The sequence below is a fragment of the Somniosus microcephalus genome, chromosome 25 (genome assembly GCF_052327205.1).
Source record: "Somniosus microcephalus isolate GS21.2 chromosome 25, FLI_Smic_1.0, whole genome shotgun sequence".
NCBI lineage: Eukaryota > Metazoa > Chordata > Chondrichthyes > Squaliformes > Somniosidae > Somniosus > Somniosus microcephalus.
In genome coordinates this window covers 51,642,064-51,666,367 of record NC_141011.1, presented here as the reverse complement: position 1 = coordinate 51,666,367, position 24,304 = coordinate 51,642,064, and the positions used below count along the sequence as shown (strand labels likewise).

The following is a 24,304-nucleotide window of genomic DNA, read 5'->3' as shown; positions in this document are numbered from 1 at the left end:
CACATCTCCTGCTTGGTGGGACTTCCACAAACATGCACTCCGGACCCAGGAGGTTACTTAAATATTTTTGATGGTGTGTCCACCAGGAATGGTTGTGGGTGGAGGAAGGGGTGGGGAGATTTTGCTTTGGTAGGTCTCCGAGGTCTGTCGCAGAATGCATTGCTGGGAGCTGGGAGGGGGGCGAGTGAGGGGGTTGGGGAGGGAAGGGAAGGGGAGGGCGGGGGGATGAGGGTGGTGGGGGGAGGGAAGGGGGGATGAGGGTGGTGGGGGAGGGAAGGGGGGATGAGGGTGGCGGGGGAGGGAAGGGGGATGAGGGTGGCGGGGGGAGGGAAGGGGGGATGAGGGTGGCGGGGGCAGGGAAGGGGGGATGAGGGTGGCGGAGGAGGGAAGGGGGGATGAGGGTGGCGGGGAGGGAAGGGGGGATGAGGGTGGTGGGGAGGGAAGGGGGGATGAGGGTGTCGGGGGAGGGAAGGGGGGATGAGGGTGGCGGGGGAGGAAGGGGGGATGAGGGTGGCGGGGGAGGAAGGGGGGATGAGGGTGTCGGGGGAGGGAAGGGGATGAGGGTGGCGGGGGAGGGAAGGGGGATGAGGGTGGCGGGGGGAGGGAAGGGGGGTTGAGGGTGGCGGCTGAGGGAAGGGGGGATGAGGGTGGCAGGGGAGGGAAGGGGGGATGAGGGTGGCGGGTGAGGGAAGGTGGGGACGGTGGTGGGACAGGGGAGCGGTTGCAGTCAGCGGCCCGCGTGGTTTGGATGTGGAGCCGGGAGAGGGACTCCTGCTCTTCCAGGCTCCACGTTCAGGTAAATCATTTTAACAAACTTACCTTCTAGTTTGCAGCCTGCCTGCTCCAGTCCCTTTAAGGACCGCCTGTTAGGCCGCAGGTCGACCTGGTTTTCCTGAATGCAGCGGGAGAGGCTGCCTCAGGGCAAACCCACCATATATGATGGTGCTTCAAGCAGGCGTTTGGCCTCCTTATATGCAAAGGCCTAACGCCCGATTCAGGTGTGGGCCCTGGACACCTATTTTTCTGCCTATACAGGTTGAACCCCGGTAATCCGGCACCCGATGATCTGGCACCTTCAGTGGTCTGGCACGAATTGAAACCGGCGGTCTTTCGTTTGCGGAGCAGCCGCTCGGCAGCGCCACCGTTTCCCACGATATAAACAAACATAATATTGTACCTAATATTGTTATTTTAGGTGTTATTTACCTAACCTTCAGTGGTTTGGAATTTTCAATGGTCTGGCACCGGCCTTGTCCCAAGGGTGCCGGATTACCGGGGTCCAACCTGTACTAATATGGCGGCAGCGGCGGCGCACGTCCAGCTGGTGATGAGCGTGTGCTTCCTGCCCGCGATATCGGAAGCTTCGGCGTCCATTTAGCGCCCGGAAAATGGGTCCGGCGCCGTCGAATTTCTAGACCGCCATATTTACTTTTTTTTTAAGTGAAATTAGTTTTTGTCTTTATTTTCAGGTTTAGGTTTAATAGAGTCATAGAGTCATAGAGTTATACAGCACAGAAAGAGGCCCTTCGGCCCATCGTGTCCGCGCCGGCCATCAAGCCCTGTCTATTCTAATCCCATTTTCCAGCACTTGGTCCGTAGCCTTGTATGCTACACCTTGAGTATTGTGTGCAGTTTTGGTCGCCTTATCTGAGGAAGGATGTTCTTGCCATGGAGGGAGTGCAGCGAAGATTCACCAGACTGATACCTGGGATGGCAGGAATGACGTATGAGGAGAGATTGGGTCGATTAGGCTTATACTCGCTGGAGTTTAGAAGAATGAGAGGGGATCTCATTGAAACTTATAAAATTCTAACAGGACTAGACAGACTAGATGCAGGAAGGATGTTCCCGATGGCAGGGAGTCCAGAACCCGGGGTCACAGTCTAAGGGTAAGGGGGTAAGCCATTTAGGACAGAGATGAGGAGGAATTTCTTCACCCAGAGAGTGGTGAACCTGTGGAATTCTCTACCACAGAAGGCAGTTGAGGCCAATTCATTAAATATATTCAAGAAGGAGTTAGATATATTTCTTAAGGCTAAAGGGATCAAGGGATATGGGGAGAAAGCAGGGACAGGGTACTGAATTTGGATGATCAGCCATGATCTCATTGAATGGCGGAGCAGGCTCGAGGGGCCGAATGGCCTACTCCTGCTCCTATCTTCTATGTTTCTATGGCGTTTCAAGTGCTCATCTAAATGCTTCTTGAATGTTGTGAGGGTTCCTGCCTCTACCACCCTTTCAGGCAGTGAGTTCCAGATTCCAACCACCCTCTGGGTGAAAATGTTTTTCCTCAAATCCCCTCTAAACCTCCTGCCCCTTACCTTGAAACTATGCCCCCTTGTTATTGACCCCTCTACTAAGGGGAAAAGTTCCTTTCTATCTACCCTATCTATGCCCCTCATAATTTTGTCCACCTCAATCAGGCCCCCGCCTCAGCCTTCTCTGCTCTATATTACAGTAATAGAGTTGCCCTTAGCTTTATTACCGCGTTGTTTCAGCATCTCGCTGCGTGAGTTGAATGGTGCCCTTGTGCTGCGGCTGCTTGTTTTGAAATTAGTGCCGCGTTCACAGCGTTGTGAACCAGTAGCCACGGAGTTATATGGCCGGCCTCTGAAGGTTCCGTACTCGCTCTGCGAACCTATGTTTAAACGCGGGTAGAAAGTGCCGGAATAGCAGTGTTGAAGTTAGCGCAGAGCTGCTGCCCACCCTCTGCTTTAAAAAAAAAATTGTTTATGGGATGTGGGCGTCGCTGGCAAGGCCGGCATTTATTGCCCATCCCTAACTGCCCTCGAGAAGGTGGTGGTGAGCCGCCTTCTTGAACCGCTGCAGTCCGTGTGGAGAAGGTACTCCCACAGTGCTGTTAGGGAGGGAGTTCCAGGATTTTGACCCAGCGACGATGAAGGATCGGCCGATATATTTCCAAGTCAGGAAGGTGTGTGACTTGGAGGGGAACTTGGAGGTGGTGGTGTTCCCATGCGCCTGCTGCCCTTGTCCTTCTAGGTGGAAGAGGTCGCGGGTTTGGGAGGTGCTGCCGAAGAAGCCTTGGTGTGTTGCTGCAGTGCATCTTGTAGATGGTACACACTGCAGCCACGGTACGCTGGTGGTGGAGGGAGTGAATGTTTAAGGTGGTGGATGGGGTGTCAATCAAGCGGGCTGCTTTGTCCTGGATGGTGTCGAGCTTCTTGGGTATTGTTGGAGCTGCACTCATCCAGGCAAGTGGAGATTATTCCATCACACTCCTGACTTGTGCCTTGTAGATGGTGGAAAGGCTTTGGGGAGTCAGGAGGTGAGATACTCGCCTGAAGTTATACTACAGCCAGTGTGAAGCCCCGACTTGGGCGAGACGACCTTTTTTTTTTCCGAGGTGGTCTTGCAATGTTTGCGAAAATTTGAACTGTCCTCAGATTTCAAACTGCAGTACAACCAGTCGGCCTCGAATGCTGAAGCAATCAGTCAGCCCAGGAGACCGTCGTCTCCTTGGGCCTTCTCAAAAAGGGGAAAGGGTTTAAAAGGAAAACAATTTTTTATTTTTAAATGTACTTCATTAAAATGCTTCTAACTGTAAAAATAAACTCCGTTTTTTCTTTTTTTTTAAAAAGTTTATTTGCGTCTGTGTCAGCAAAAGTGACCTTTATAAAAGTGGCGATGATGAGGCAGAAGTAAGTGTAGAAACCGCGCCAGAGACTGGGGCGCAGTGTGTGTGTGACCACGTCTCTGATTCAAAACCTACGACAGTGAGGATGCCACTGATAAACACCAAAGACACTGAAGCTGCTACACTGGAATACAAATATGAAATTCTAGACATCGAGACGGTGTCAGGTGTTGGTGAGTCCAATGTTTTTCCCATTCTCTTCTGTCGTGTCGGCCGTGGCTCAGTTGGCATCACTCGCGCCTCTGAGTCAGAAGGTCGCGGGTTCAACGCTCCGCTCCAGAGACGTAACCGCAAAAAAATCGAGGCTGATGCTCCCAGTGCAGTGCCGAGGGAGGTGCCGCACTGTCGGAGGCACCACCTTTCGGATGAGATGTTAAACCGAGGCCCCCCACCCCCCCCCCAGTCTGCTCTCTCGGGTGGATGTAAAACACTGCATGGCCCTATTTCGAAGAAGAGCAGGGGAGTGATTCCCCGGTGTCCTGGCCAATAGTTGTCACAAAAAACATCTGGTCATTATCACATTGCTGTTTGTGGGAGCTTGCTGTGCGCACATTAGCTGCCGCGTCTCCCAAGTTGCAACAGTGACTACACCTCACAAATACTTCATCGGCTGTAAAGCTCTTTGGGACGTGAAAGGCGCTATAGAAATGCAAATGTTTTCGTTCTTTCTTTCAACACATTGCACCTATGTGCTGTCGGGAAATTCATCCATTATGAGGTTTATATAAGGAAGTAATGTAATAACGGTGTCCTCTAGCTTTAAATGTACTTTACAGCTCTGTAATCTAAATGTTAAACCAATTCTTTGTGCAATTACAGATAATGGACCCAATTGTAACATTCATTTGTTTCCATTCAGTTGACACTAAAGACAGCGCAGAGGACGACATTCCATTCCCAGTACAGGAAAATGGGAGAAACTCGAACACCTACCACCCCATCGAGGAGCAGGGTCGAATGCAGTACTACCAGCCAGTAATGATGGAGGCCAAATACGGGACGCAGAAAAGCCTATAGTTGGGAGAGCAATAAATATCGTCTGCATTGCATTTCTGTCTAAACTCAGCTTCCTGCTCTATAGACTGACAATACAGTTTGATGTTGTCAATGGGAGGTACGCTGCAGGTGGACATCTCCCGTGAGCTGTCGACCTGGTCGACTTCTTTATCATTAGAAATCTATTTTGCATGAAGCTTAAGAGATGTGTCCGAGGCCTGTTGGAAACTGTAGCTCTTTTCTCGATCATGTGAAAACAACTAAATCAGTGAGAACCCTGGTCACACACCAGAATCTTTTCACCCACCAAGGATCCTTACTGAGCCCGCAAGTAAATCATCCATTCAAAGTATGGGCCCATGGCGTAATTCCAGGTAGAAAGGCTTGAAGGTTGAAAGCTCCTTTTATTGTGGGCTTACAAAGTAAGTCAGACTTGAAAATAAATCTCCAGGGCTTTGCTGGTTCCAAGTTTTATTTAAAAAAAATCTCTATTTATACTTTTTAGGGATTAGCTGTCAGAGAATTTTTAATTAAACAATTTGAAAATTCCTTCTCATAAGGAATGGGGGTTATAGACTTGACAAGCAGAAGCTCTTCGATTATACTAGACAAGCCTCTCTCCTTGCTCACATTAGGTGCGCATTAGTATATTATCCTCACTGACTGACTTTGGCAACCGTTCTCAACATTGTCCTCAAATCTCTCCACATCCTTGCAGCTCCCCTACCTCTGCGACATTGTCAGAGGTACTATCCTTTAAATGAAATGTTAAAGTGAGAGTTATTGCTGGTGGCTCAGGTCATTTGCTAAAGATCCCATTGTAAGAGGAGCAGGGAGTTTCTCCTGGTGTCCTCCCTCAGCACATAAAGCTAGGCTGACACTCCCAGCGCAGTGCTGAGGGAGCGCTGCACTGCCGGAGGTGCCGTCTTTCGGATGAGACATTAAACCGAGGCCCCGTCTGCTCTCTCAGGTGGACGTAAAAGATCCTATGGCCACTATTTCGAAGAACAGCAGGGGAGTTATCCCCGGTATCCTGGGGCCAATATTTATCCCTCAATCAACACCACAAAAACAGATTATCTGGTCGTTATCACATTGTTAGTGGGACATTGCTGATAATTGGCTGCCGCGTTTCCCACATTACAACAGTGACTCCACTTCAAGAATACTTCATTGGCTGTAAAGCGCTTTGAGACGTCCTGAGGTCATGAAAGGCGCTATAGAAATGCAAGTCTTTTTTTTTTCTTCTCTAGTCCTGGCCACCATTCACCTCTCACCCACCAACAAAAACAGATCAATTGGTCATTTATCTAAATGGCTATTTGCAGAACCTGGTGCTCACAACGTTTGCCACATTTGCATGCCCTTCCAAACAAATCATTGTGCGTGAAGCTCTCTCGGGCTTTCCTGAGAGAAAATGTGAGGTGAGATATAAATGCATGTTCATTCTTTCTCTGAGAAGTTATTTGTGTATTTTGGTTGTGCTTATTGTTACATGTTACGTAAGTGCTGAAAAGTGGGTTTTGTACGACAGGTTAACCTGAGGCGATGATCCTTGTGGCAAATCCAGGAATTTTGCCACAAGTAGAATCATATCGAGTAGATTGGGCCTATGTTCTCTGGAGTTTAGAAGAATGAGAGGTGATCTCATTGAAACATAAGATACTGAGAAAGATTGACAGGGTAGATGCCAAGAGGCTGTTTCCCCTGGCTGGAGAGTAGAACCAGGGGTCACAGTCTCAGGATAAGGGGTCGGCCTTTTAAGACTGAGATGAGGAGGAATTTCTTCACTCAGAGGGTTGTGAACCTTTGGAATTCTCTGCCTCAGAGGGCTGTGAATGCTGAGTCATTGAGTCTATTCAAGGCTGAGATTGATAGATTTTTGAACTCTAGGGGAATCGAGGGATATGGAGATCGGGCGAGAAAGTGGAGTTGAGGTCGATGATCAGCTATGATCTCATTGAATGGTGGAGCAGGCTCGAGGGGCCATATGGCCGACTCCTGCTCCTAATTCTTATGTTCTTATTTTGTCCTTTTAGGTTTGTGTAACTTAAAATCTGTACTAAGCCAGTTTAGGAGCAACTGCAGCTTTACCATGCAATATGAGCAGTATTTTTAAAATACCAACACAGTCCACATGTTTGTATTATTAAAATACTGCTCATATACAGTGTAACGTATTACTGGTATTTTTACTTCTGTACATTAAATATAAATAAAATCGATTGTCTGTTTTCCCAGCACAAATCTAGTTCAGTGTGATATTTTCCACCACGTGACAGGCTGAAACTGAAGAAGTAATCCTATATAAATTCCATCATACAATTTACTGCAATCAGAGTTAACCAGGACACCTGGGGAAGTATAGGCCGGTTTCGTTACAAGAGAGATTAATGGAATGATTTGACCGAGATATTTAAAAATATGAAGGGGTGAGACAGAGTATATAGAGATAGACTGCTTCCAGGAGTGGAGGGGCCTAGGACAGGGGCCATGGACACAAGATTAAATACAAGAGATTTAGGACATGGAGCAGGAATAGCATTTTTTTTTTTTAAAAACAGAGGGTTGTGAGCAATGTTCTCGCTAAGGTGCGCGCGGCAGCGCAGGAGTCCGAAACGTCCCGCGCAGGCCGCTCACCGGCTTTTACAGGCACAGAAATGTAAAGGGACCGCGCATGAAAAGAAACAGGCCCTGTGCGGAATAAAGCGCAGCTCACGGGGAACGCTGGTTGCGAGACTGTGGAGTGCGTTACCAGAGATAGTTATTGAAGCAAGAGACCGGGTCAACATTTAAGAATAGGTTAGGTGGATGGTTGAAAGAAAGAGGAAAATACTCCAGTTGTGGCCTAACCAGCGTTTTATAAAGGTTCAGCATAATTTCACTACTTTTGTACTCAATACCTCTATTTATGAAGCTCAAGATCCCATATGCTTTGTTAACCACTCTCTCAATATGTCCTGCCACCTTCAGGGACCTATGCACATTAACTCCCAGGTCCCTCTGTCCCTGCACACTCTTTAAAACTCTGCCATTAAGTGTATATTGCCTCTCCCTGTTCCTTCTGCCAAAATGCATCCTCACACTTCTCTGTATTAAATTCCATCTGCCACTTGTCTGCCCATTCTGCTAGCCTTTCTATGTCCTGTTGCAGTCGATTGGCATCATCCTCACTGTTTGCCACTCCTGCTCCTATTTCTTATGTTAAAAAATGCATTCACTATTTGAAAAATTGCTATACGTTAGATTTGGTTATATTTAAGATGCTTTGGGCAAGTAAATCCATGTTTACCGTTGGATACTCTGGTGATACAACATATTAGTGGCATTGAAAATGGCTGTCAGGACCCGATCCCATTTGCTGCGAGCACAAAGCAACTGGTGCAGCTCTCCCACTTTCAGCCACCAGATGGCAATGCTGAACCACAGGTGAGATCCCAGGGACACCAGCCCAGCTTTTAGTGGCTGTTTCAGAGATCAATGTGGGCACACTTCAGATTTCACAAGTGATGACCTGCCAGGAGTCTCTGGAATTCCATCGGAAGGCTGGGCACATTCTGGACATTCTTGCTCCCAAGCTCCCTTTTGAGAAATTAGCAGACGGAATATTTCTTTGCCCATTAATTTTCAGCATCAGATGGAGTGAGAAATGATGTCCTTATCGTTTCCACGATTCTAGCTGACTTGAATATTCTGCAGCTCCAATCACAGAAACCACTCACTTTAATAAAAGAAAAATTGCATTTCCCGGCAATTCTATTTAACCTATGAAGCTCCAAGCAGCCCCCACTCAATAACCTGGGGAAACAGAGGCACCAATCCTCGCTCCATTAGTGTAGGTTTTCTTTTCTTTACCTTCTGACTGTGGAGAGGAACAATAATTATATGTTTTAAAGAAAAAAGGCATCAGAAGTCTTGCATTGTCATAGTTTAGACAGGTTTTATTCGTCATGAAAAGTTTCAATTAGTCCCACCAAAGGATCTTCTCTGCAAGCCACAATAGGTTCATCTTCTATGGTTCCAAACTAGACACCAGTGCAGGACAGGGAACGCCTTAATTAAGAATATTCAAAACGACAGTATTTCTTTTTTAAAATATCAATGCCCGTGGAATGTTATTTCACGAATGTGTGTGCGTGACCGCTCATGCGTTGTATGAAGATGAAGAGACACTTCCACCGTGACCTGTCCAGTTGGTGTGGATGAAAGTCCCGGGTTTGCACAGCAGCTCGTATGTGTGGGCACCAAAGTAATCCCTCTGCGCCTGAGGGTAAAACAAATGGTTGGGTTAGCAGCAGCCCTGTAGAGCCAGCAAGCTCGATCCTAGGCCTCTGCTCAGCCGACTGAGTTCAACTCCATTCCCCCCCCCCCCCCCCCACCAAAAAACCCCCAGCAAAATGCAACACTCAGAACCAGAAGTTTCAAAATCTGAGCTGGTATTACTAAGATACTTGTTTAAGATGGGTCGAACTCAGCGTTCCCCATGATGGCCGAGAGAGCATTAGTGCCAAGTCACACAGACCAGAAGGTCCCAGGTTTGATTCCCAGGCGTGGTTTGATCTCAGCCAGGCAGTTGGGTGGACTGCAACTTGGAAATATATCGGTCGTTCCTTCATCGTCGCTGGGTCAGAATCCTGGAACTCCCTCCCCAACAGCGCTGTGGGAGCACCTTCACCACACGGACTGCAGCGGTTCAAGAAGGCAGCTCACCACCACCTTCTTGAGGGCAATAAACGCTGGACTTGCGAGTGACGCCCACATCCCATGAATTATTAAATTAAAAGAAAAACTGGCTTCATTGCTCTTGTTTTGGGGGGGGGGGGGGGGTTAGGTAAAAAGAAAAATCACTCAGGGTCGGAACCTAGGATGACTTGCTTCCACACTAAAAATGAGGTCGCAAAAACAGGAAGGCAGATTATTATCTGAACGGCAATAGATTGGGAAAAGGGGAAGTGCAACGAGACCTGGGTGTCCTTGTGCACCAGTCACTGAAGGTAAGCATGCAGGTGGTTAAGGCGGCAAATGGTATGTTGGCCTTCATAGCGAGAGGGTTCGAGTACAGGAGCAAGGATGTCTTGCTGCAGTTGTACAGGGCCTTGGTGAGACCACACCTTGAGTATTGTGTGCAGTTTTGGTCGCCTGATCTGAGGAAGGATGTTCTTGCCATGGAGTGAGTGCAGCAAAGATTCACCAGACTGATACCTGGGATGGCAGGAATGACATACGAGGAGAGATTGGGTCGATTAGGCTTATATTCGCTAGAGTTTAGAAGAATGAGAGGGGATCTCATTGAAACTTATAAAATTCTAACAGGACTAGACAGACTAGATGCAGGAAGGATGTTCCCGATGGTCGGGGAGTCCAGAACCAGGGGTCACAGTCTAAGGATAAGGGGTAAGCCATTTAGGACTGAGATGAGGAGGAATTTCTTCACCCAGAGAGTGGTGAACCTGTGGAATTCTCTACCACAGAAGGCAGTGGAGGCCAATTCATTAAATATATTCAAGAAGGAGTTAGATATATTTCTTGAGGCTAAAGGGATCAAGGGATATGGGGAGAAAGCAGGGACAGGGTACTGAATTTGGATGATCAGCCATGATCGCATTAAATGGCGGAGCAGGCTCGAGGGGCCGAATGGCCTACTCCTGCTCCTATCTTCTATGTTTCTCAGGTGACTGATGAGTCCAATGCGGGACCTACAGTCTCTGTCACAGGTGGGGCAGACGGTGGTGGAAGGGGCGGGTGGGTGGGGTGCTTGGGTCGACATGCACTCCTTGCGCTGCCTGCGCTTGGCCTCCGCACAAGTTAGGTGAAGGATTGGGGTCAGCTACAATGCCCTCTGCGACCGAATAGCCGGCTGACACACACTAGCTGGATGGGGGCGTGTACGAGGGCCACTTTGGTGAGGTGATCGTGCCTGTGGAACGGGACCCGGCCAGAATCAGCGGCTTCAGGGCAGGGAGGGAAGAAGTTTGGAGGAAAACCTTTGGTGGACCCAGAACTCTTAAAAGCCCTACACACCATTACCATCCGCCATCAAGCATCATTTTTGCGAGAAATACCCAGTGCTGCCAACAGTGCAGTCACACTGCATTCTTACTGACTTATAGAACCAGCCGACGTGTACACCTGTACGTCTTGCACAGAAATGAGCTGCACATGAAGATTCCGTTTATATTTCCAGGTAAGAAAAGGCAGTCAGTCTATTTTTTTGGAACCTGCTCTACAATTTTACAATGAAGTCTGCAACATGGTTCAAATAGAAAACCGGAATTGCTCCCTTTTGTTATAATCCAGTTGCACTAAACCGCGCGCCGTACACTTGTGACTGTGGAAGAGTAAAATAGATTGGCAACTTTAACCAATCTCTTGAAAGTTGCATCTTCTCACAGACTCTTTGTTTGATCAGGGTTTGAAGCTCGGTCTCCAATATCAAGGCTTTCTCGGCTGAGGCAACGCAAAGGGTCAGATATCGTGGCTGGTGCTCAAGAACGGCACCTTGCGAGTCTGGCCAAGAAGCAGTTATGAAGGAACCTTTGCTGGTTGTTCTGTTATCAATTAGAGGGCAGCACAAATGTACAGGGCTGAGAGACAGGGAAGAGATGGAGACAAAAAGCTGAAGGGAAGCCCTGCTCAAAATGGTACAAGTATTGTCATTTCTTTACCTGGATAAGGTTTGCTGGAAGTATTTCGTGCCTGTAACCATCATAGAAGGACAGAGCTGTACTGAAGCATGGCATCGGGATGCCCATCTGTACACCAGCACTGACCACACGGCGCCAGGGTTCCTGCAGGCAGAACATTCAGTGTTAATCTGGCAGGTTCTTTGCTGCATTCATCCATTTCTGGCAGCATGGCCCAGATCTGGACTGGTGGAGGTTGTTCTTCTCCCAAAGTTACTGAAGGAATGCGAGAGAGAGAGAGCGAGAGAGAGAGCGAGCAAGAGAAAAAGGAGAGAGAGAGAGGAGAGAGAGAGAGAGAGAGAGAGAAAGAGAGAAAGAGAGAAAGAGAGAAAGAGAGAAAGAGAGAAAGAGAGAGAGAGAAAAAGAGAGCGAGAGAGAGGAGAGAAAGAGAGAAAGAGAAAAAGGAGAGAGAGAGAGAGAGAAAAAGGAGAGAGAGAGAGAGAGAGAGAGAGAGAGAAAGAAAGAAAGAGAGAAAGAGAGAAAAAGGAGAGAGAGAAAGGAGAAAAAGAGAGAAAAAGGAGAGAGAGAGAGAGAAAGAGAGAGCGAGAGAGGAGAGAAAAAGAGAGAAAGAAAGAGAGAGAGAGAGAGAAAGAAAGAGAGAGAGAGAAAAAGAAAGAGAGAGAGAGAGAGAGAGAGAGAGAGAGAGAGAGAGAGAAAGAGAGAGAGAGACACCATATTTTTACAAGTAAAATACTGCAGATGCTGGAAATCTGAAATAAAAACAAAATGCTGGAAACACTCAGCGGGTCCGACAGCATCTGTGGAGAGAGAAACAGAGTTAACGTTTCAGGTCGATGATCAGGTCTGATAAAAAGTCATCGACCTGAAACATTAACTCTGTTTCTCTCTCCACAGATGCTGCCGGACCCGCTGAGTATTTCCAGCATTTTGTTTTTATGCCATATTTTTTAGCCAGTCTTGGGATGCATTCACACAACAGCTTGTGTGTGGTTTAGCTTCACGCTGACACTGCAGTTACAGTGGGAATGGAGCCCGAATCCAGAATCAAGGTTATATGAGGTTATTCACTTTGGTAGGAAGATTGGAAAGAGAGAATATTTTTTTTAAATGGTAAGAAACTATTAAATATTGGTGTTCAGGAGAGATTTAGGTGTCTTCGTACAGGAAACACAGTTAGCAAGCAGGCTTCTCTTCCCGCTCCCGCATCGTTACCTCTGGTATCTCCCAAGGATCTACCCTTGACCTCCTCCTATTTCTCATCTACATGCTGCCCATTGGCGACATCAACCGAAAACACCGCGTCAGTTTCCACATGTACGCTGACGACACCCAGCTCTACCTCACCACCACTTCTCTCGACCCCTCCACGGTCTCTAAATTGTCAGACTGCTTGTCCGACATCCAGTTCTGGATGAGCAGAAATGTTGTCCAATTAAATATTGGGAAGACCGAAGCCATTGTTTTCGTTCCCTAGCCACGAACTGCATTCCCTAGCCACTGACACCCATCTCTCTCCCCAACATCTGTCTGAGGCTGAACCACACTGTTCACAACCTTGGTGTCATATTTGATCCTGAAATGAGCTTCCGACCACATATCCTCAGCATAACAAAGACCGCCTACTTCCACCTCCGTAACATCGCCCGTCTCCGCCCCTGCCTCAGCTCATCCGCTGCTGAAACCCTCATCCCTGTCTTTGTTACCTCTAGACTTGACTATTCCAACGCACTCCTGGCTGGCCTCCCACATTCTACCCTACGTAAACTTGAGGTCATCCAAAACTCAGCTGCCCGTGTCCTAACTCACACCAAGTCCTGTTCGCCCATCACCCTTGTGCTCGCTGACCTACATTGGCTCCCGGTTAAGCAGCGCCACGATTTCAAAATTCTCATCCTTGTTTTCAAATCCCTCCATGGCCTCGCCCCTCCCTATCTCTGTAATCTCCTTCAGCCCCCCAACCTCCCCCCCCCACCCCCAACGAGATATCTGCGCTCCTCTAATTCTGCCCTCTTGAGCATCCCTATTATAAATCACTCAACCTTTGGTGGCCGTGCCTTCTGTTGCCGAGGCCCTAAGCTCTGGAATTCCCTGCTTAAACCTCTCCGCCTCGCTACCTCTCTGTCCTCCTTTAAGACACTCCTTAAAACCGACCTCTTTGACCAAGCTTTTGGTCACCTGCCCTAATATCTCATTATGTGGCTCGGTGTCAAATTTTTTGTCTTAATACTCCTGTGCAGCACCTTGGGACGTTTTACTACGTTAAAGGCGCTATATAAATACAAGCTGTTGTTGTTGTAGATTACAATAGTTTAAATATTAAATGGAAATGACAATAGTCTAATAGTTTTTCAGGCTTCTTATTTCAGTGAATTATTTGAGCAGATACCTGACAATCCTGAACAGCCTTCGTGAAGAACTCATCAAGCAGCAGGTTCTGCAGTTCAGGATTTGCATCAAATGCATCTTTAATTTTTCCCAGAAAGACACTGGGAAAAAAAAAGAAATAACTTTACAGACATTTCCCGACAACAGTGGTTTCCCCCCCCTCCCCGACGTGTGCGGGGAATCAGTCCCCTGTAAATAGTGAACTGTCCCCCAGGGACCTGCCCCCCTGACCTTTGAAACAGTGCGAGCCACCCAAAAGGCAAACTGTGCAATCGCTGCATAAACATTATCAGAAATAAATACATACAGCAACAAAGGCAGAAAAAAAATTACAGGACATTGAATTTTGAAGTCGTTGTTCGTGTGGTATGCTGGCCGCAGAAATCTGCAAATCCCAAGGAGCCGTGGACTCATCTGAAGATCTATGCTCTTTGGAAGTGTAGAATCACAGTCCTCTAACAATACTTCACCTTGAAGAAAAACTCAAAAGACTTGCCAAGCAGATTGTGTGTAATCTTTAATGCTGCAATGATCCACAGATGTCTATGTACAATTGCACACTCCTTGAGGAATTCCCTCCCTAAATCTCTCCGCCTCTCGACCTCTCTCTCTCGGCTTTCAAGATGCTCCTTAAAACCCACCTCTTGGGCCAAGCTTTTGGTCACCTGCCCCAATATTTCCTCAGTGTCAGCTGTGGCTCAGTGGGTCGCACCCTCGCCTCCGAGTCAGAAGGTTGCGGGTTCAAGTTCCACTTTAGAGACTTGAGCACTAGAGGCCAACACTCCAGTGCAGTGCTGAGGGAGTGCTGCACTGTCGGAGGTGCCGTCTTTCAGATGAGACGTTAAACCGAGGCCCCGTCTGCTCTCTCAGGTGGATGTAAAAGATCCCATGGCACTATTTCAAAGAAGAGCTGGGGAGTTATCACTGGTGTCCTGGCCAATATTTATCCCTCAATCAACATCACTAAAACAGATTATCTGGTCATTATCACATTGCTGTTTGTGGGAGCTTGCTGTGCACAAATTGGCTGCCGCGTTTCCTACATTACAACAGTGACTACACTTCAAAAAGTACTTCATTGGCTGTAAAGCGCTTTGAGACGTCTGGTGGTCGTGAAAGGTGCTATATAAATGCAAGTCTTTCTTTCTATGTGGCTCGGTGTCGAATTTTGTCTGAAATCGCTCCTGCGAAGCGCCTTGGGACGCTTTACTCCGTTAAAGACGCTGTACAAATACAAGTAGTTGTTGTTGTGTATCGTGTGCATCCCTCACCTCCTGATGATGCAGCCGCCTCTCCACATCAGTGCGATTCCTCCATAATTCAGAGACCAGGTGAACTCTTTCGCGGCCTGTCTCAGCAGCATGAATCCCTGGGCGTAGGAGATAATCTTCGAAGCGTAGAGAGCCTGCAGACCGGGGAAAAGAAACTCGCCACTTTATCATTTCAATGGTACGTGTATATATTTAAATGCAATAACTGCCTTTGTTGTACAATGACATCTGAAGGTGGGTTATACGTTGGTCAGCACGTGTGCTTTAATCGGGTGGTTAGACAGAACTTACAGAAGCACATCTTGTGGGGCGGGGGGAGAGGAAGACGGGAGCCTATCCCATTCCACAACGCATGTATTGAATTGGAGAATGCACACTAATATCAAGATAGACACAGGGGATGGACTGATCGCCAGACTATGGCATTGTCCTGCCTGAAAATGTAGCATCCAAACTGTTTTGAAAGTTAGGATGCTACAGGACTTAAATTGATTCCACACATCTGGATTCAAGGCTATTTTCCTTCGACTCAATCCAGACCACCTTCGTGCATCTTCTACTGATACCTTCCAGAGCAGCTGTGGTACAGATGTGCCCACCTCTCAGCCAGGGATGTGCGTTGCAGGGAATCGGAATAAAAAGTGGGAAAGAAAATATTTTACAAAAAGAAAAAAAAAAAGTTCTTTCTTAAAAGTAGTTGTACATTATTCACCCAAAAGGGAACCCAAAAATCTTCTACTGGCATGTAAACAATAAGCGGGTAGTAAGAGGCTGGGTGGAGCCTATTAGAGACAAAGAAGGGGAGATATGCTTAGAGGCGCAGGGCAAGGCTAGAATACTCAATGAGTACTTTGTATCGGTGTTTAACTAAGGAGGTGGATGCTGACAAAATATCGGTAGAAGTGGAAAGGGAATTGGGGGAGGAGATAGCGGAAGGGCTTGCCATAATTTTCCAATCTTCCCTAGGTGCGGGGGAGGTGCCTGAGGATTGGAAAGTGGCAAATGTGACACCATTGGTCAAGAAAGGATGTAAGGACAATCCTAGTAACTACAGGCCGGTCAGTTTAACATCAGTGGTGGGTAAAGTTTTAGAAACAATATCAAGGGAAAAATTAATGGGCATTTTGAGAGGTTTAAGCTCATTAAGGAGAGCCAACACGGGTTTGTAAAAGGAAGGTCATGTTTGACTAATCCAATTGAATTTTTGATGAAGTAACAGGGAGGATTGATGAAGGGAATGCAATGGATGTTGTCTACATGGATTTTCAGAAGGCGTTTGACAAAGTACCACATGGAAGGCTGGTTAACAAAATTGAGGCTCAGGGAATAGGTGGGTCAGTGGCAGCTTGGTTAAGGAATTGGCTTAAGGACAGAAAACATCGACTTGTGGTAAATGGCTGTTTTTCACACTGGAGGATGGTAGATAGTGGTGTTCCCCAAGGGTCAGTGCTGGGGCCACTTAAATGACCTGGATATTGGAATAGAGTAGAATTTCTAAATTTGCCGATGACACCAAACTTGGGGGTGTGGCAAACAGTGATGATGATATCAATCGACTGCAACAGGACATAGAAAGGCTAGCTGAATGGGCAGACAAGTGGTAGATGGAATTTAATACAGAGAAGTGTGAGGTGATGTATTTTGGCAGAAGGAACAGGGAGAGGCAGTATACACTTAATGGCAGAGTTTTAAAGAGTGTGCAGGGACAGAGGGACCAGGGAGTTAATGTGCAGAGGTCCCTGAAGGTGGCAGGACATATTGAGAGAGTGGTTAACAAAGCATATGGGATCTTGGGCTTCATAAATCGAGGTATTGAGTACAAAAATAGAGACGTTACGCTGAACCTTTTATAAAGTGCTGGTTAGGTCACAGCTGGAGTATTGCGTCCAGTTCTGGTCACCACACTTTAGGAAGGATGTGAAGGCCCTTGAGAGGGTGCAGAGGAGATTTACCAGAATGGTTCCGGGGATGGGGGATCTTAGCTACAAGGACAGGTTGGAGAAGCTGGATTTGTTTTCATTAGAGCAAAGGAGGTTGAGGGGTGATTTGATAGAGGTGTACAAGATTGACGGGTTTGGATAGGCTAGACGGGGAAAGGCTGTTCCCACTAGTTGATGGTACAAGGACTAGGGGACACAGATTTAAGGTTTTGGGCAAGAGATACAGGGGGGACGTGAAGGAAAACTTTTTTACGCAGCGAGTGGTGAGGACCTGGAACTCGCTGCCGACGGAAGTGGTGGAAGCGGAGACACTCAATGTTTTCAAGGGGAGACTGGATAGGCACTTGAGGGAAATAAACTTGCAGGGCTACAGGGATAGAGCGGGGGAATGGGACTGACTGGATTGCTCTACAGAGAGCTGGCACGGACTCGATGGGCCGAATGGCCTCCTTCTGTGCCGTTATGACTCTATGACCTCATAGACTAGCCCGGCCCTTAGAAATTCGATGTACTTTTTCCATGCACTCACTTTCTTCCTCGTCTCTCTCAAATGTAGTCTCCGTTCTGTGGCACAGTTCCAGGGGTGCCAGTCGTCCTCTGGTACTCTGCCCAATTGGGCATTTATTTGTGGGCCTCGACAGGCTATTTCGCCACACGAGGCATCACAGCTGAGCCCAGTCCTGTCCTGGTCAGACAGCCACACACAGGCCCTGTCCCCATCAAACATGCACTTCCATCTAGTGATCAGGACCAGGAATCCTGGCTGATTTTCCACCCCCCCCCAGGTCACCGAGTCCACCTGTAACACCCTGACCAGCACCACACCGGGGGCCAGCCAGCTCAGAACAGAATGGGGGTTAAACCTCTGTAAAGACGTGATCGCATTAGAGAATGTACAGAGGAGATTTACGAGGATGTTGTCTAGACTGGAGAATTTTAGCTATGAGGAAAGATTGGATAGGCGGGGTTGTTTTCTTTGGTACAGAGGAGGCTGAGGGGAGACTTGGTTGAGGTGTATAAAGTTATGATGGGGCCGAGATAGAGTGGATAGGAAGGACCTATTTCCCTTAGCAGAGAGATCAATAACCAGGGGGCACAGATTTAAAGTAATTGGTCGGAGGATTAGAGGGGAGTTGAGGAGAACTTTTTTCACCCAGAGGGTGGTGGGGGTCTGGAACTCACTGCCTGAAAGGGTGGGAGAGGCAGAAACCCTCATCACATTTAAAAAGTACTTGGATATGCAGCTGAAGTGCCGTAACCTACAGGGCTACGGACCAAGAGCTGGAAAGTGGGATTAGGCTGGAGAGCTCTTTGTCGGCCGGCACGGACACGATGGGCCGAATGGCCTCCTTCTGTGCTGTAAATTTCTATGATTCTAAGATGACGGTCAGTTACTGACCAGATAAAACCGGGATGAGGCTGTGCAGCCCATCACTTCCCCCTTTTTAAAAAAAAAAGCACATCTGTATTCTTACAGAAGCTGCACAGGAAATGAATTTGCTGCAAGCAGACACTGTAACGCCCAGCGTTTACATTAAGGTTGCAGATCAATGTCTGCTTAAACACAACACACGCCACAAACTTTGTGCAAACAGTCCTTCGACAATCCCACCTTGCGTATGTCTTCCAAGAATGTCTTTTTATCCCCAGAGAATTTCGATTCTTTAGGTCCCAACAGCCTCTTGCCAGCTATTAGCCGCTCATCTTTCAGAGAAGACAGGCATCTTGCAAAGACAGCCTCACCTAAAAACATAAACAGATATAGTTCTGGTTACATCGAGTCTACAGCACAGAAACAGGCCATTCGGCCCAACTGATCCATGCTGGTGTTTACGCTCCACACCAGCCTCCTCCTCTCACCCCATCAACATATCCCTCTATTCCCTTCTCCCTCATATGCTTGTCCAGCCTCCCCTTAAATGCATCTATATTATTCGCCTCAACCACTCCCTGTGGTAGCGAGTTCCACATTCTCACCACTCTCTGGATAAAGAAGTTTCTCCTGAATTTCCTATTGGATTTATTAGTGACTATCTTATATTGACGGCCCCTAGTTTTTGAATCCCCTACAAGTGGAATCATCTGACGAAGGGTCATCGACCTGAAACGTCGACTCTGTTTCTCTCTCCTCGATGCTGCCCGACCTGCTGTTTCCAGCATTTTCTGCTGTTGTTTCAAATTTCCAGCATCCGCAGTATTTTGCTCTGGAATCATCTCTACATCTACTCGATCAAACCCCTTCATAATCTTAAAGACCTCGATCAGGTCACCCCAGAAAAGAGCCCCAGCCTGTTTGGTTTTTCCGGATAGTTATAACCTCAGTTCTGGCATCAATTCTTGTAAATCTTCTCTGCACCCTTTCCAGTGCCTCTATATCCTTTTTATAATATGGAGACCAGAACTTTCCAAGTGTGGTCTAACCAAGGTTCGATAACATGACTGCCCTGCTTTTCAATTCTAACCCACTAGAAATGAACCCGTGCTTGGTTTGCATATTTTATGGCCTTATTAACCTGTGTCACTACTTTCAGTGCTTTGTGTGTCGGCACCCGGAGATCCCTCGGTTCCACTACCCCATTTAAAGACCAATATCCAAGCAGTATTCCTCCTATCAAAATGCACCACCTCATAGCTTCCTTCTCCAGGCCAAGGGCTTTGTGCCACTGTCTCTTGTTTAAAAAACTCGACTGCTCACGTGACCCTCTCCAGCCCCACCCCTCCATCCAGGAGGGGGGACTGGGACACTGACTTCCCCGCTGGTGTTCTGCATGTAGGCCTGTCAAACCAGTTGATTACCTGTCATTTCCCCCTTGTGTTATTCATTGGGCAAGCAGTACATGGGTTCGGCAAAACAATGGATTGGACCTGACTGACTCAAACCAGTTTATAATAAGTGCAACCTGTGGCACAATTGTAATTTTAAAAATCAGGACCAACCAAAGCTCAGCTGACTAAGGAATCAGAAATTAAAGTAGGGGGATTTATACTGCTGCTAGTCACCACTATTTTAAGTTAAAATATTCTTTAGAACCATCACTAGTTTTTTTCTTTACGATCACGATGATTGGTTTATCCTTTCCATTTTCTTAGCCCATCACCTAGAGTGGCTAGACGGTGTTATTCCAGCTCGCTGAGTTTATTGGTTGAAATTGATTTTATCTTCACCACTTTACTTCAGAGTGTCATGAATCTGATCAGTCATGAAGTAAGGACTCATGAAGTAACACTGGGCAGCCAGCTGATGGCGCCGTCCCAGGAGTATAAATACTCGGGCGTGGGCCCAGCTTGCTCAGGATGTTTCTGTAACCAGGAACTAGTGATGTAACTAGAATCTCATGGTTGTGAAACAGTTGATTAAAGCCTTGTTTTATACTCAAACCAAGCTCTCAGTAGTCTTTTTACATCACAGAGTCTGCCCATTTTGTGTCACCTCGTGTCTCTGGGTCAGAAGGATATGGATTCAAGCCCCACCGCCCCAGAGTTTGAGCTCAGGGTCTAGGCGGACACTCCATCGCAGTACTGAGGGACTGCTGCACGGTTAGGGGTGCTGACCTTTGGATTAGATGTTAAAATGAGGTCCCTATTAGCTTGTTCCAGCATTATTCAGAGGAGCACAGGCTTTAAGCAAGTGCAGAGGCAGGGAAAGGTGGGCGGGGGGAGAAGAGGAGGAAAGAACAAAAGGGAAGGTCTGCGATAGGGTGGAAGGCAGGAGAGATTAAATGACTAAAGGGATGATGGTGCGAGGCAAAAATCAGATGGCAATGGGAAGAGTAAAGAAACAAAAGATGGGTCTAGAAGAGGTGTAAATGGGAATGGCAGAATCATCAACAGCTGCTCCGTGAAAAAATGGGGGCCGAGGTTCTGGTCTGAAATTGTTGAACTCGATGTTGAGTCCAGAAGGCTGTAAAGTGCCTAATCGAAAGATGAGGTGCTGTTCCTCGAGCTTACGTTGAGCTTCATGGCTGATCTTTCTGACCTGCAAGGTTCAGTATCTCATTTACCCACTGGAAAAACAGACAGGTCTTTAGTGTTTGGTTTCAAGGCTGCAGATCTTGCTCCCCAGGTTGCACACATTTTAAATCCTAAACTACAGGGCACACAATATAAAAGCACATCTAGTTATAGGGACCCCATCTTAGTAAAGGTGGAGTGCTCAAACCAACCCTGCCTTACCTATAAGTGTGACCGGCACACCAAATTCTAATGAAGAAATAGCGGTCCACTTCCCTGTGCCCTTCTGTCCTGCAGAGTCTTTGATCTGGGGCAGCAGGGGCTTTCCGTTGGGATCCCGAAATTTGAGGATATCTGCTGTGATTTCAATCAGGAATGAGTTGAGTTCCGTCTTGTTCCATTCCTCAAACACCTGCGGTGGAATAAAACAATGTTCTGATCAGAAACACAAAGAACATAAGAAATAAGAGCAGGAGTAGGCCACGCGGCCCCTCGAGCCCGCTGCGCCACGCGGCCCCTCGAGCCCGCTGCGCCACGCGGCCCCTCGAGCCCGCTGCGCCACGCGGCCCCGCGAGGCCACCTCGAGCCCGCTGCGCCACGCGGCCCCTCGAGCCCGCTGCGCCACGCGGCCCCTCGAGCCCGCTGCGCCACGCGGCCCCGCGAGGCCACCTCGAGCCCGCTGCGCCACGCGGCCCCTCGAGCCCGCTGCGCCACGCGGCCCCTCGAGCCCGCTCCGCCACGCGGCCCCTCGAGCCCGCTCCGCCACGCGGCCCCGCGAGCCCGCTGCGCCACCTCGAGCCCGCTGCGCCACGCGGCCCCTCGAGCCCGCTGCGCCACGCGGCCCCTCGAGCCCGCTGCGTCACGCGGCCCCTCGAGCCCGCTGCGTCACGCGGCCCCTCGAGCCCGCTCCGCCACGCGGCCCCGCGAGCCCGCTGCGCCACGCGGCCCCTCGAGCCCGCTGCGCCACGCGGCCCCTCGAGCCCGCTGCATCACGCGGCCCCTCGAGCCCGCTCCGCCACGCGGCCCCGCGAGCCCGCTGCGCCACCTCGAGCCCGCTGCGCCACGCGGCCCCTTGAGCCCGCTGCGTCACGCGGCCCCTCGAGCCCGCTCCGCCACGCGGCCCCTCGAGCCCGCTCCGCCACGCGGCCCCTCGAGCCCGCTCCGCCATTCAATAAGATCATGGCTGATCTTTGACTTCAACTCCACTTTCCCGCCCAATCCCCATATCCCTTGATTCCCCACGAGTCCAAAAATCGATCGATCTCAGTCCTGAATATACTCAAAGACTCCGCATCCACAGCCCTCTGGGGCAGAGAATTTCAATGATTCACCACCATCAGAGAAGAAATTCCTCCTCATCTCGGTCTTAAATGGCCGACCCCTTATCCTGAGACTGTGACCCCAGGTTCTAGACACTCCAGCCGGGGGAAACATCCTCCCTGCATCTACCCTGTCAATCCCCCTCAGAATCTTGTATGTTTCAATGAGATCACTGCTCATTCTTCTAAACAACAATCAGGATTCTCCACCATCCCACTTAACTTAATTCTACAATGGAATCTCTAAAGCGCCATATAAAAATAAAACATTTTACAATTGGGCTTTTAAGCTACTACAGCCTGTAATTAAAACTAGTCGGCCGACAACGCTATTCATAGCTCTGGACATGCAAGAAGAAATGGACAACATTTTATGCTCAAATTGGGCTGCGCGGATAATACTAGGTCAGAATCTGAAATCCCACAGAATGGCGTGAACTGGGCGACTCTCCTGGGATCACAGCTATACCGCGCAGGGCGACAGTGCTAACCTTGGCCATTTCATCGTGGTCCATGTGGAGAATATCCTTCATCAGGTGATAGGCCTCGCAGATCAACTGCATGTCTCCGTACTCAATGCCGTTGTGCACCATCTTCACAAAGTGGCCGGCTCCTTCGTCCCCCACCTGCGAGGCAGAACAGAGATCAGCTGATCATCTCCCACCCCGCAATCAGAAAGCCACAAGAGGCTGTTACAGTTCAATAAAGGCAGAGCTGTACATTGAACACTGCAATCGGGAACAATTTTGGAGAAATTCGAAACACAACTTGAAATTTGTTTAAAAAATGCAAAAATGGTAAACACAGAACACGAACATTATGAACGTCAATTTTAAAATTGTGTAACACGTTAACCACCCATTCTAAAGCTGGAACTACAAAAGAACGCAAGGTAGCGAAAGTTCACAATATTACACTCGGCTGTGCATCCGACAGAGTGGACTTGCGGCCGATCCAGGCTGATGTTTCAATACTGTACATTCGTGCTGAATTACATTCGCCAAACATTAAACAAAGCAAAGTACCTTCGCCACACAGACTGCAGCGGTTCAAGAAGGCAGCTCACCACCACCTTCTCGAGGGCAACTAGGAATGGGCAATAAATGCTGGCCTTGCCAGCGACGCACACATCCCATGAACAAATTAAAAAATAATAACAGACATTGCAAAGCAAGTTACAAAACGTTATGACTAATCCAGCTTTATATCAATCCCAGCCGGTGCGGTAAAAAGTTTAATAAAAAGAACTGAAATATTGCAGATTCTGGGAGTGCCCAGCAGGTCAGTCAGGATGAGAATAGGGCAGTAAGGTGGCAGATGGAGTATAATGTAGGGAAATGTGAGGTTATTCACTTTGGTAGGAAGAATAGAAAAAACAGAATTTTTTTTAAATGGTGAGAAACTTTCAAATGTTGTTGTTCGGAGAGATTTGGGTGTCCTCGTGCAAGAAACACAGAAAGCTAGCGTGCAGGTACAGCAAGCAATAAGGAAGGCAAATGGCATGTTGGCCTTTATTGCAAGGGGGTTGGAGTATAAGAGTGAGGAAGTCTTGCTACAATTGTACAGGGCCTTGGTCCAGGTACACCTGGAGTACTGGGCACAGTTTTGGTCTCCTTATCTAAGGAAGGATGTACTTGCCTTGGAGGCGGTGCAACGAAGGTTCACTGGATTGATTCCTGGGATGAGAGGGTTGTCCTATGAGGAGAGATTGTGTAGAATGGGCCGATACTCTCTGGAGTTTAGAAGAATGAGAGGTGATCTCATTGAAACATACAAGATTCTGAGGGGGATTGACAGGGTAGATGCCGAGAGGTTGTTTCCCCCTGGCTGGAGTGTCTAGAACCAGGGGGCATAGTCTCAGGATAAGGGGTCGGCCATTTAAGACTGAGATGAGGAGTAATTTCTTCACTCAGAGGGTTGTGAATCTTTGGAATTCTCTGCCCCAGAGGGCTGTGAATGCTGAGTCTTTCAAGGCTGAGATCGATAGATTTTTGCACTCTAGGGAATCGAGGGATATGGAGATCGGGCAGGAAAGTGGAGTTGAGGTCGATGATCAGCCATAATCTTATTGAATGGCGGAGCAGGCTCGAGGGGCCGAATGGCCGACTCCTGCTCCTAATTCTTATGTTCTTAGAATGATGAT

The 24,304-nt window shown here is 48.2% G+C and overlaps 1 protein-coding gene and 1 pseudogene across 2 annotated transcripts in view; one reads left to right on the top strand and one right to left on the bottom strand.

The window, feature by feature from the left end:
- The window catches only part of LOC147100802 (uncharacterized), a 49,929-nt pseudogene extending 43,035 nt beyond the window's left edge, over nucleotides 1-6,894 (top strand). The window contains exons 12-13 of the transcript XR_015073579.1: nucleotides 3,600-3,828; nucleotides 4,515-6,894. The product of XR_015073579.1 is annotated as an uncharacterized LOC147100802 (transcript). The remainder of the gene's footprint in view (nucleotides 1-3,599; nucleotides 3,829-4,514) is intronic.
- A 1,670-nt stretch (nucleotides 6,895-8,564) lies between these two features.
- pgd (phosphogluconate dehydrogenase) overlaps nucleotides 8,565-24,304 on the bottom strand; it is a 33,677-nt gene continuing 17,937 nt past the window's right edge. The window contains exons 7-13 of the mRNA XM_085967433.1: nucleotides 22,653-22,787; nucleotides 21,065-21,254; nucleotides 18,504-18,634; nucleotides 14,952-15,085; nucleotides 13,682-13,781; nucleotides 11,317-11,439; nucleotides 8,565-8,915 (exon numbers count right to left, since the gene is read on the bottom strand). Of these exons, the coding sequence (XP_085823559.1) occupies nucleotides 8,796-8,915; nucleotides 11,317-11,439; nucleotides 13,682-13,781; nucleotides 14,952-15,085; nucleotides 18,504-18,634; nucleotides 21,065-21,254; nucleotides 22,653-22,787 (933 nt within the window). The 3' untranslated portion in view covers nucleotides 8,565-8,795. The remainder of the gene's footprint in view (nucleotides 8,916-11,316; nucleotides 11,440-13,681; nucleotides 13,782-14,951; nucleotides 15,086-18,503; nucleotides 18,635-21,064; nucleotides 21,255-22,652; nucleotides 22,788-24,304) is intronic.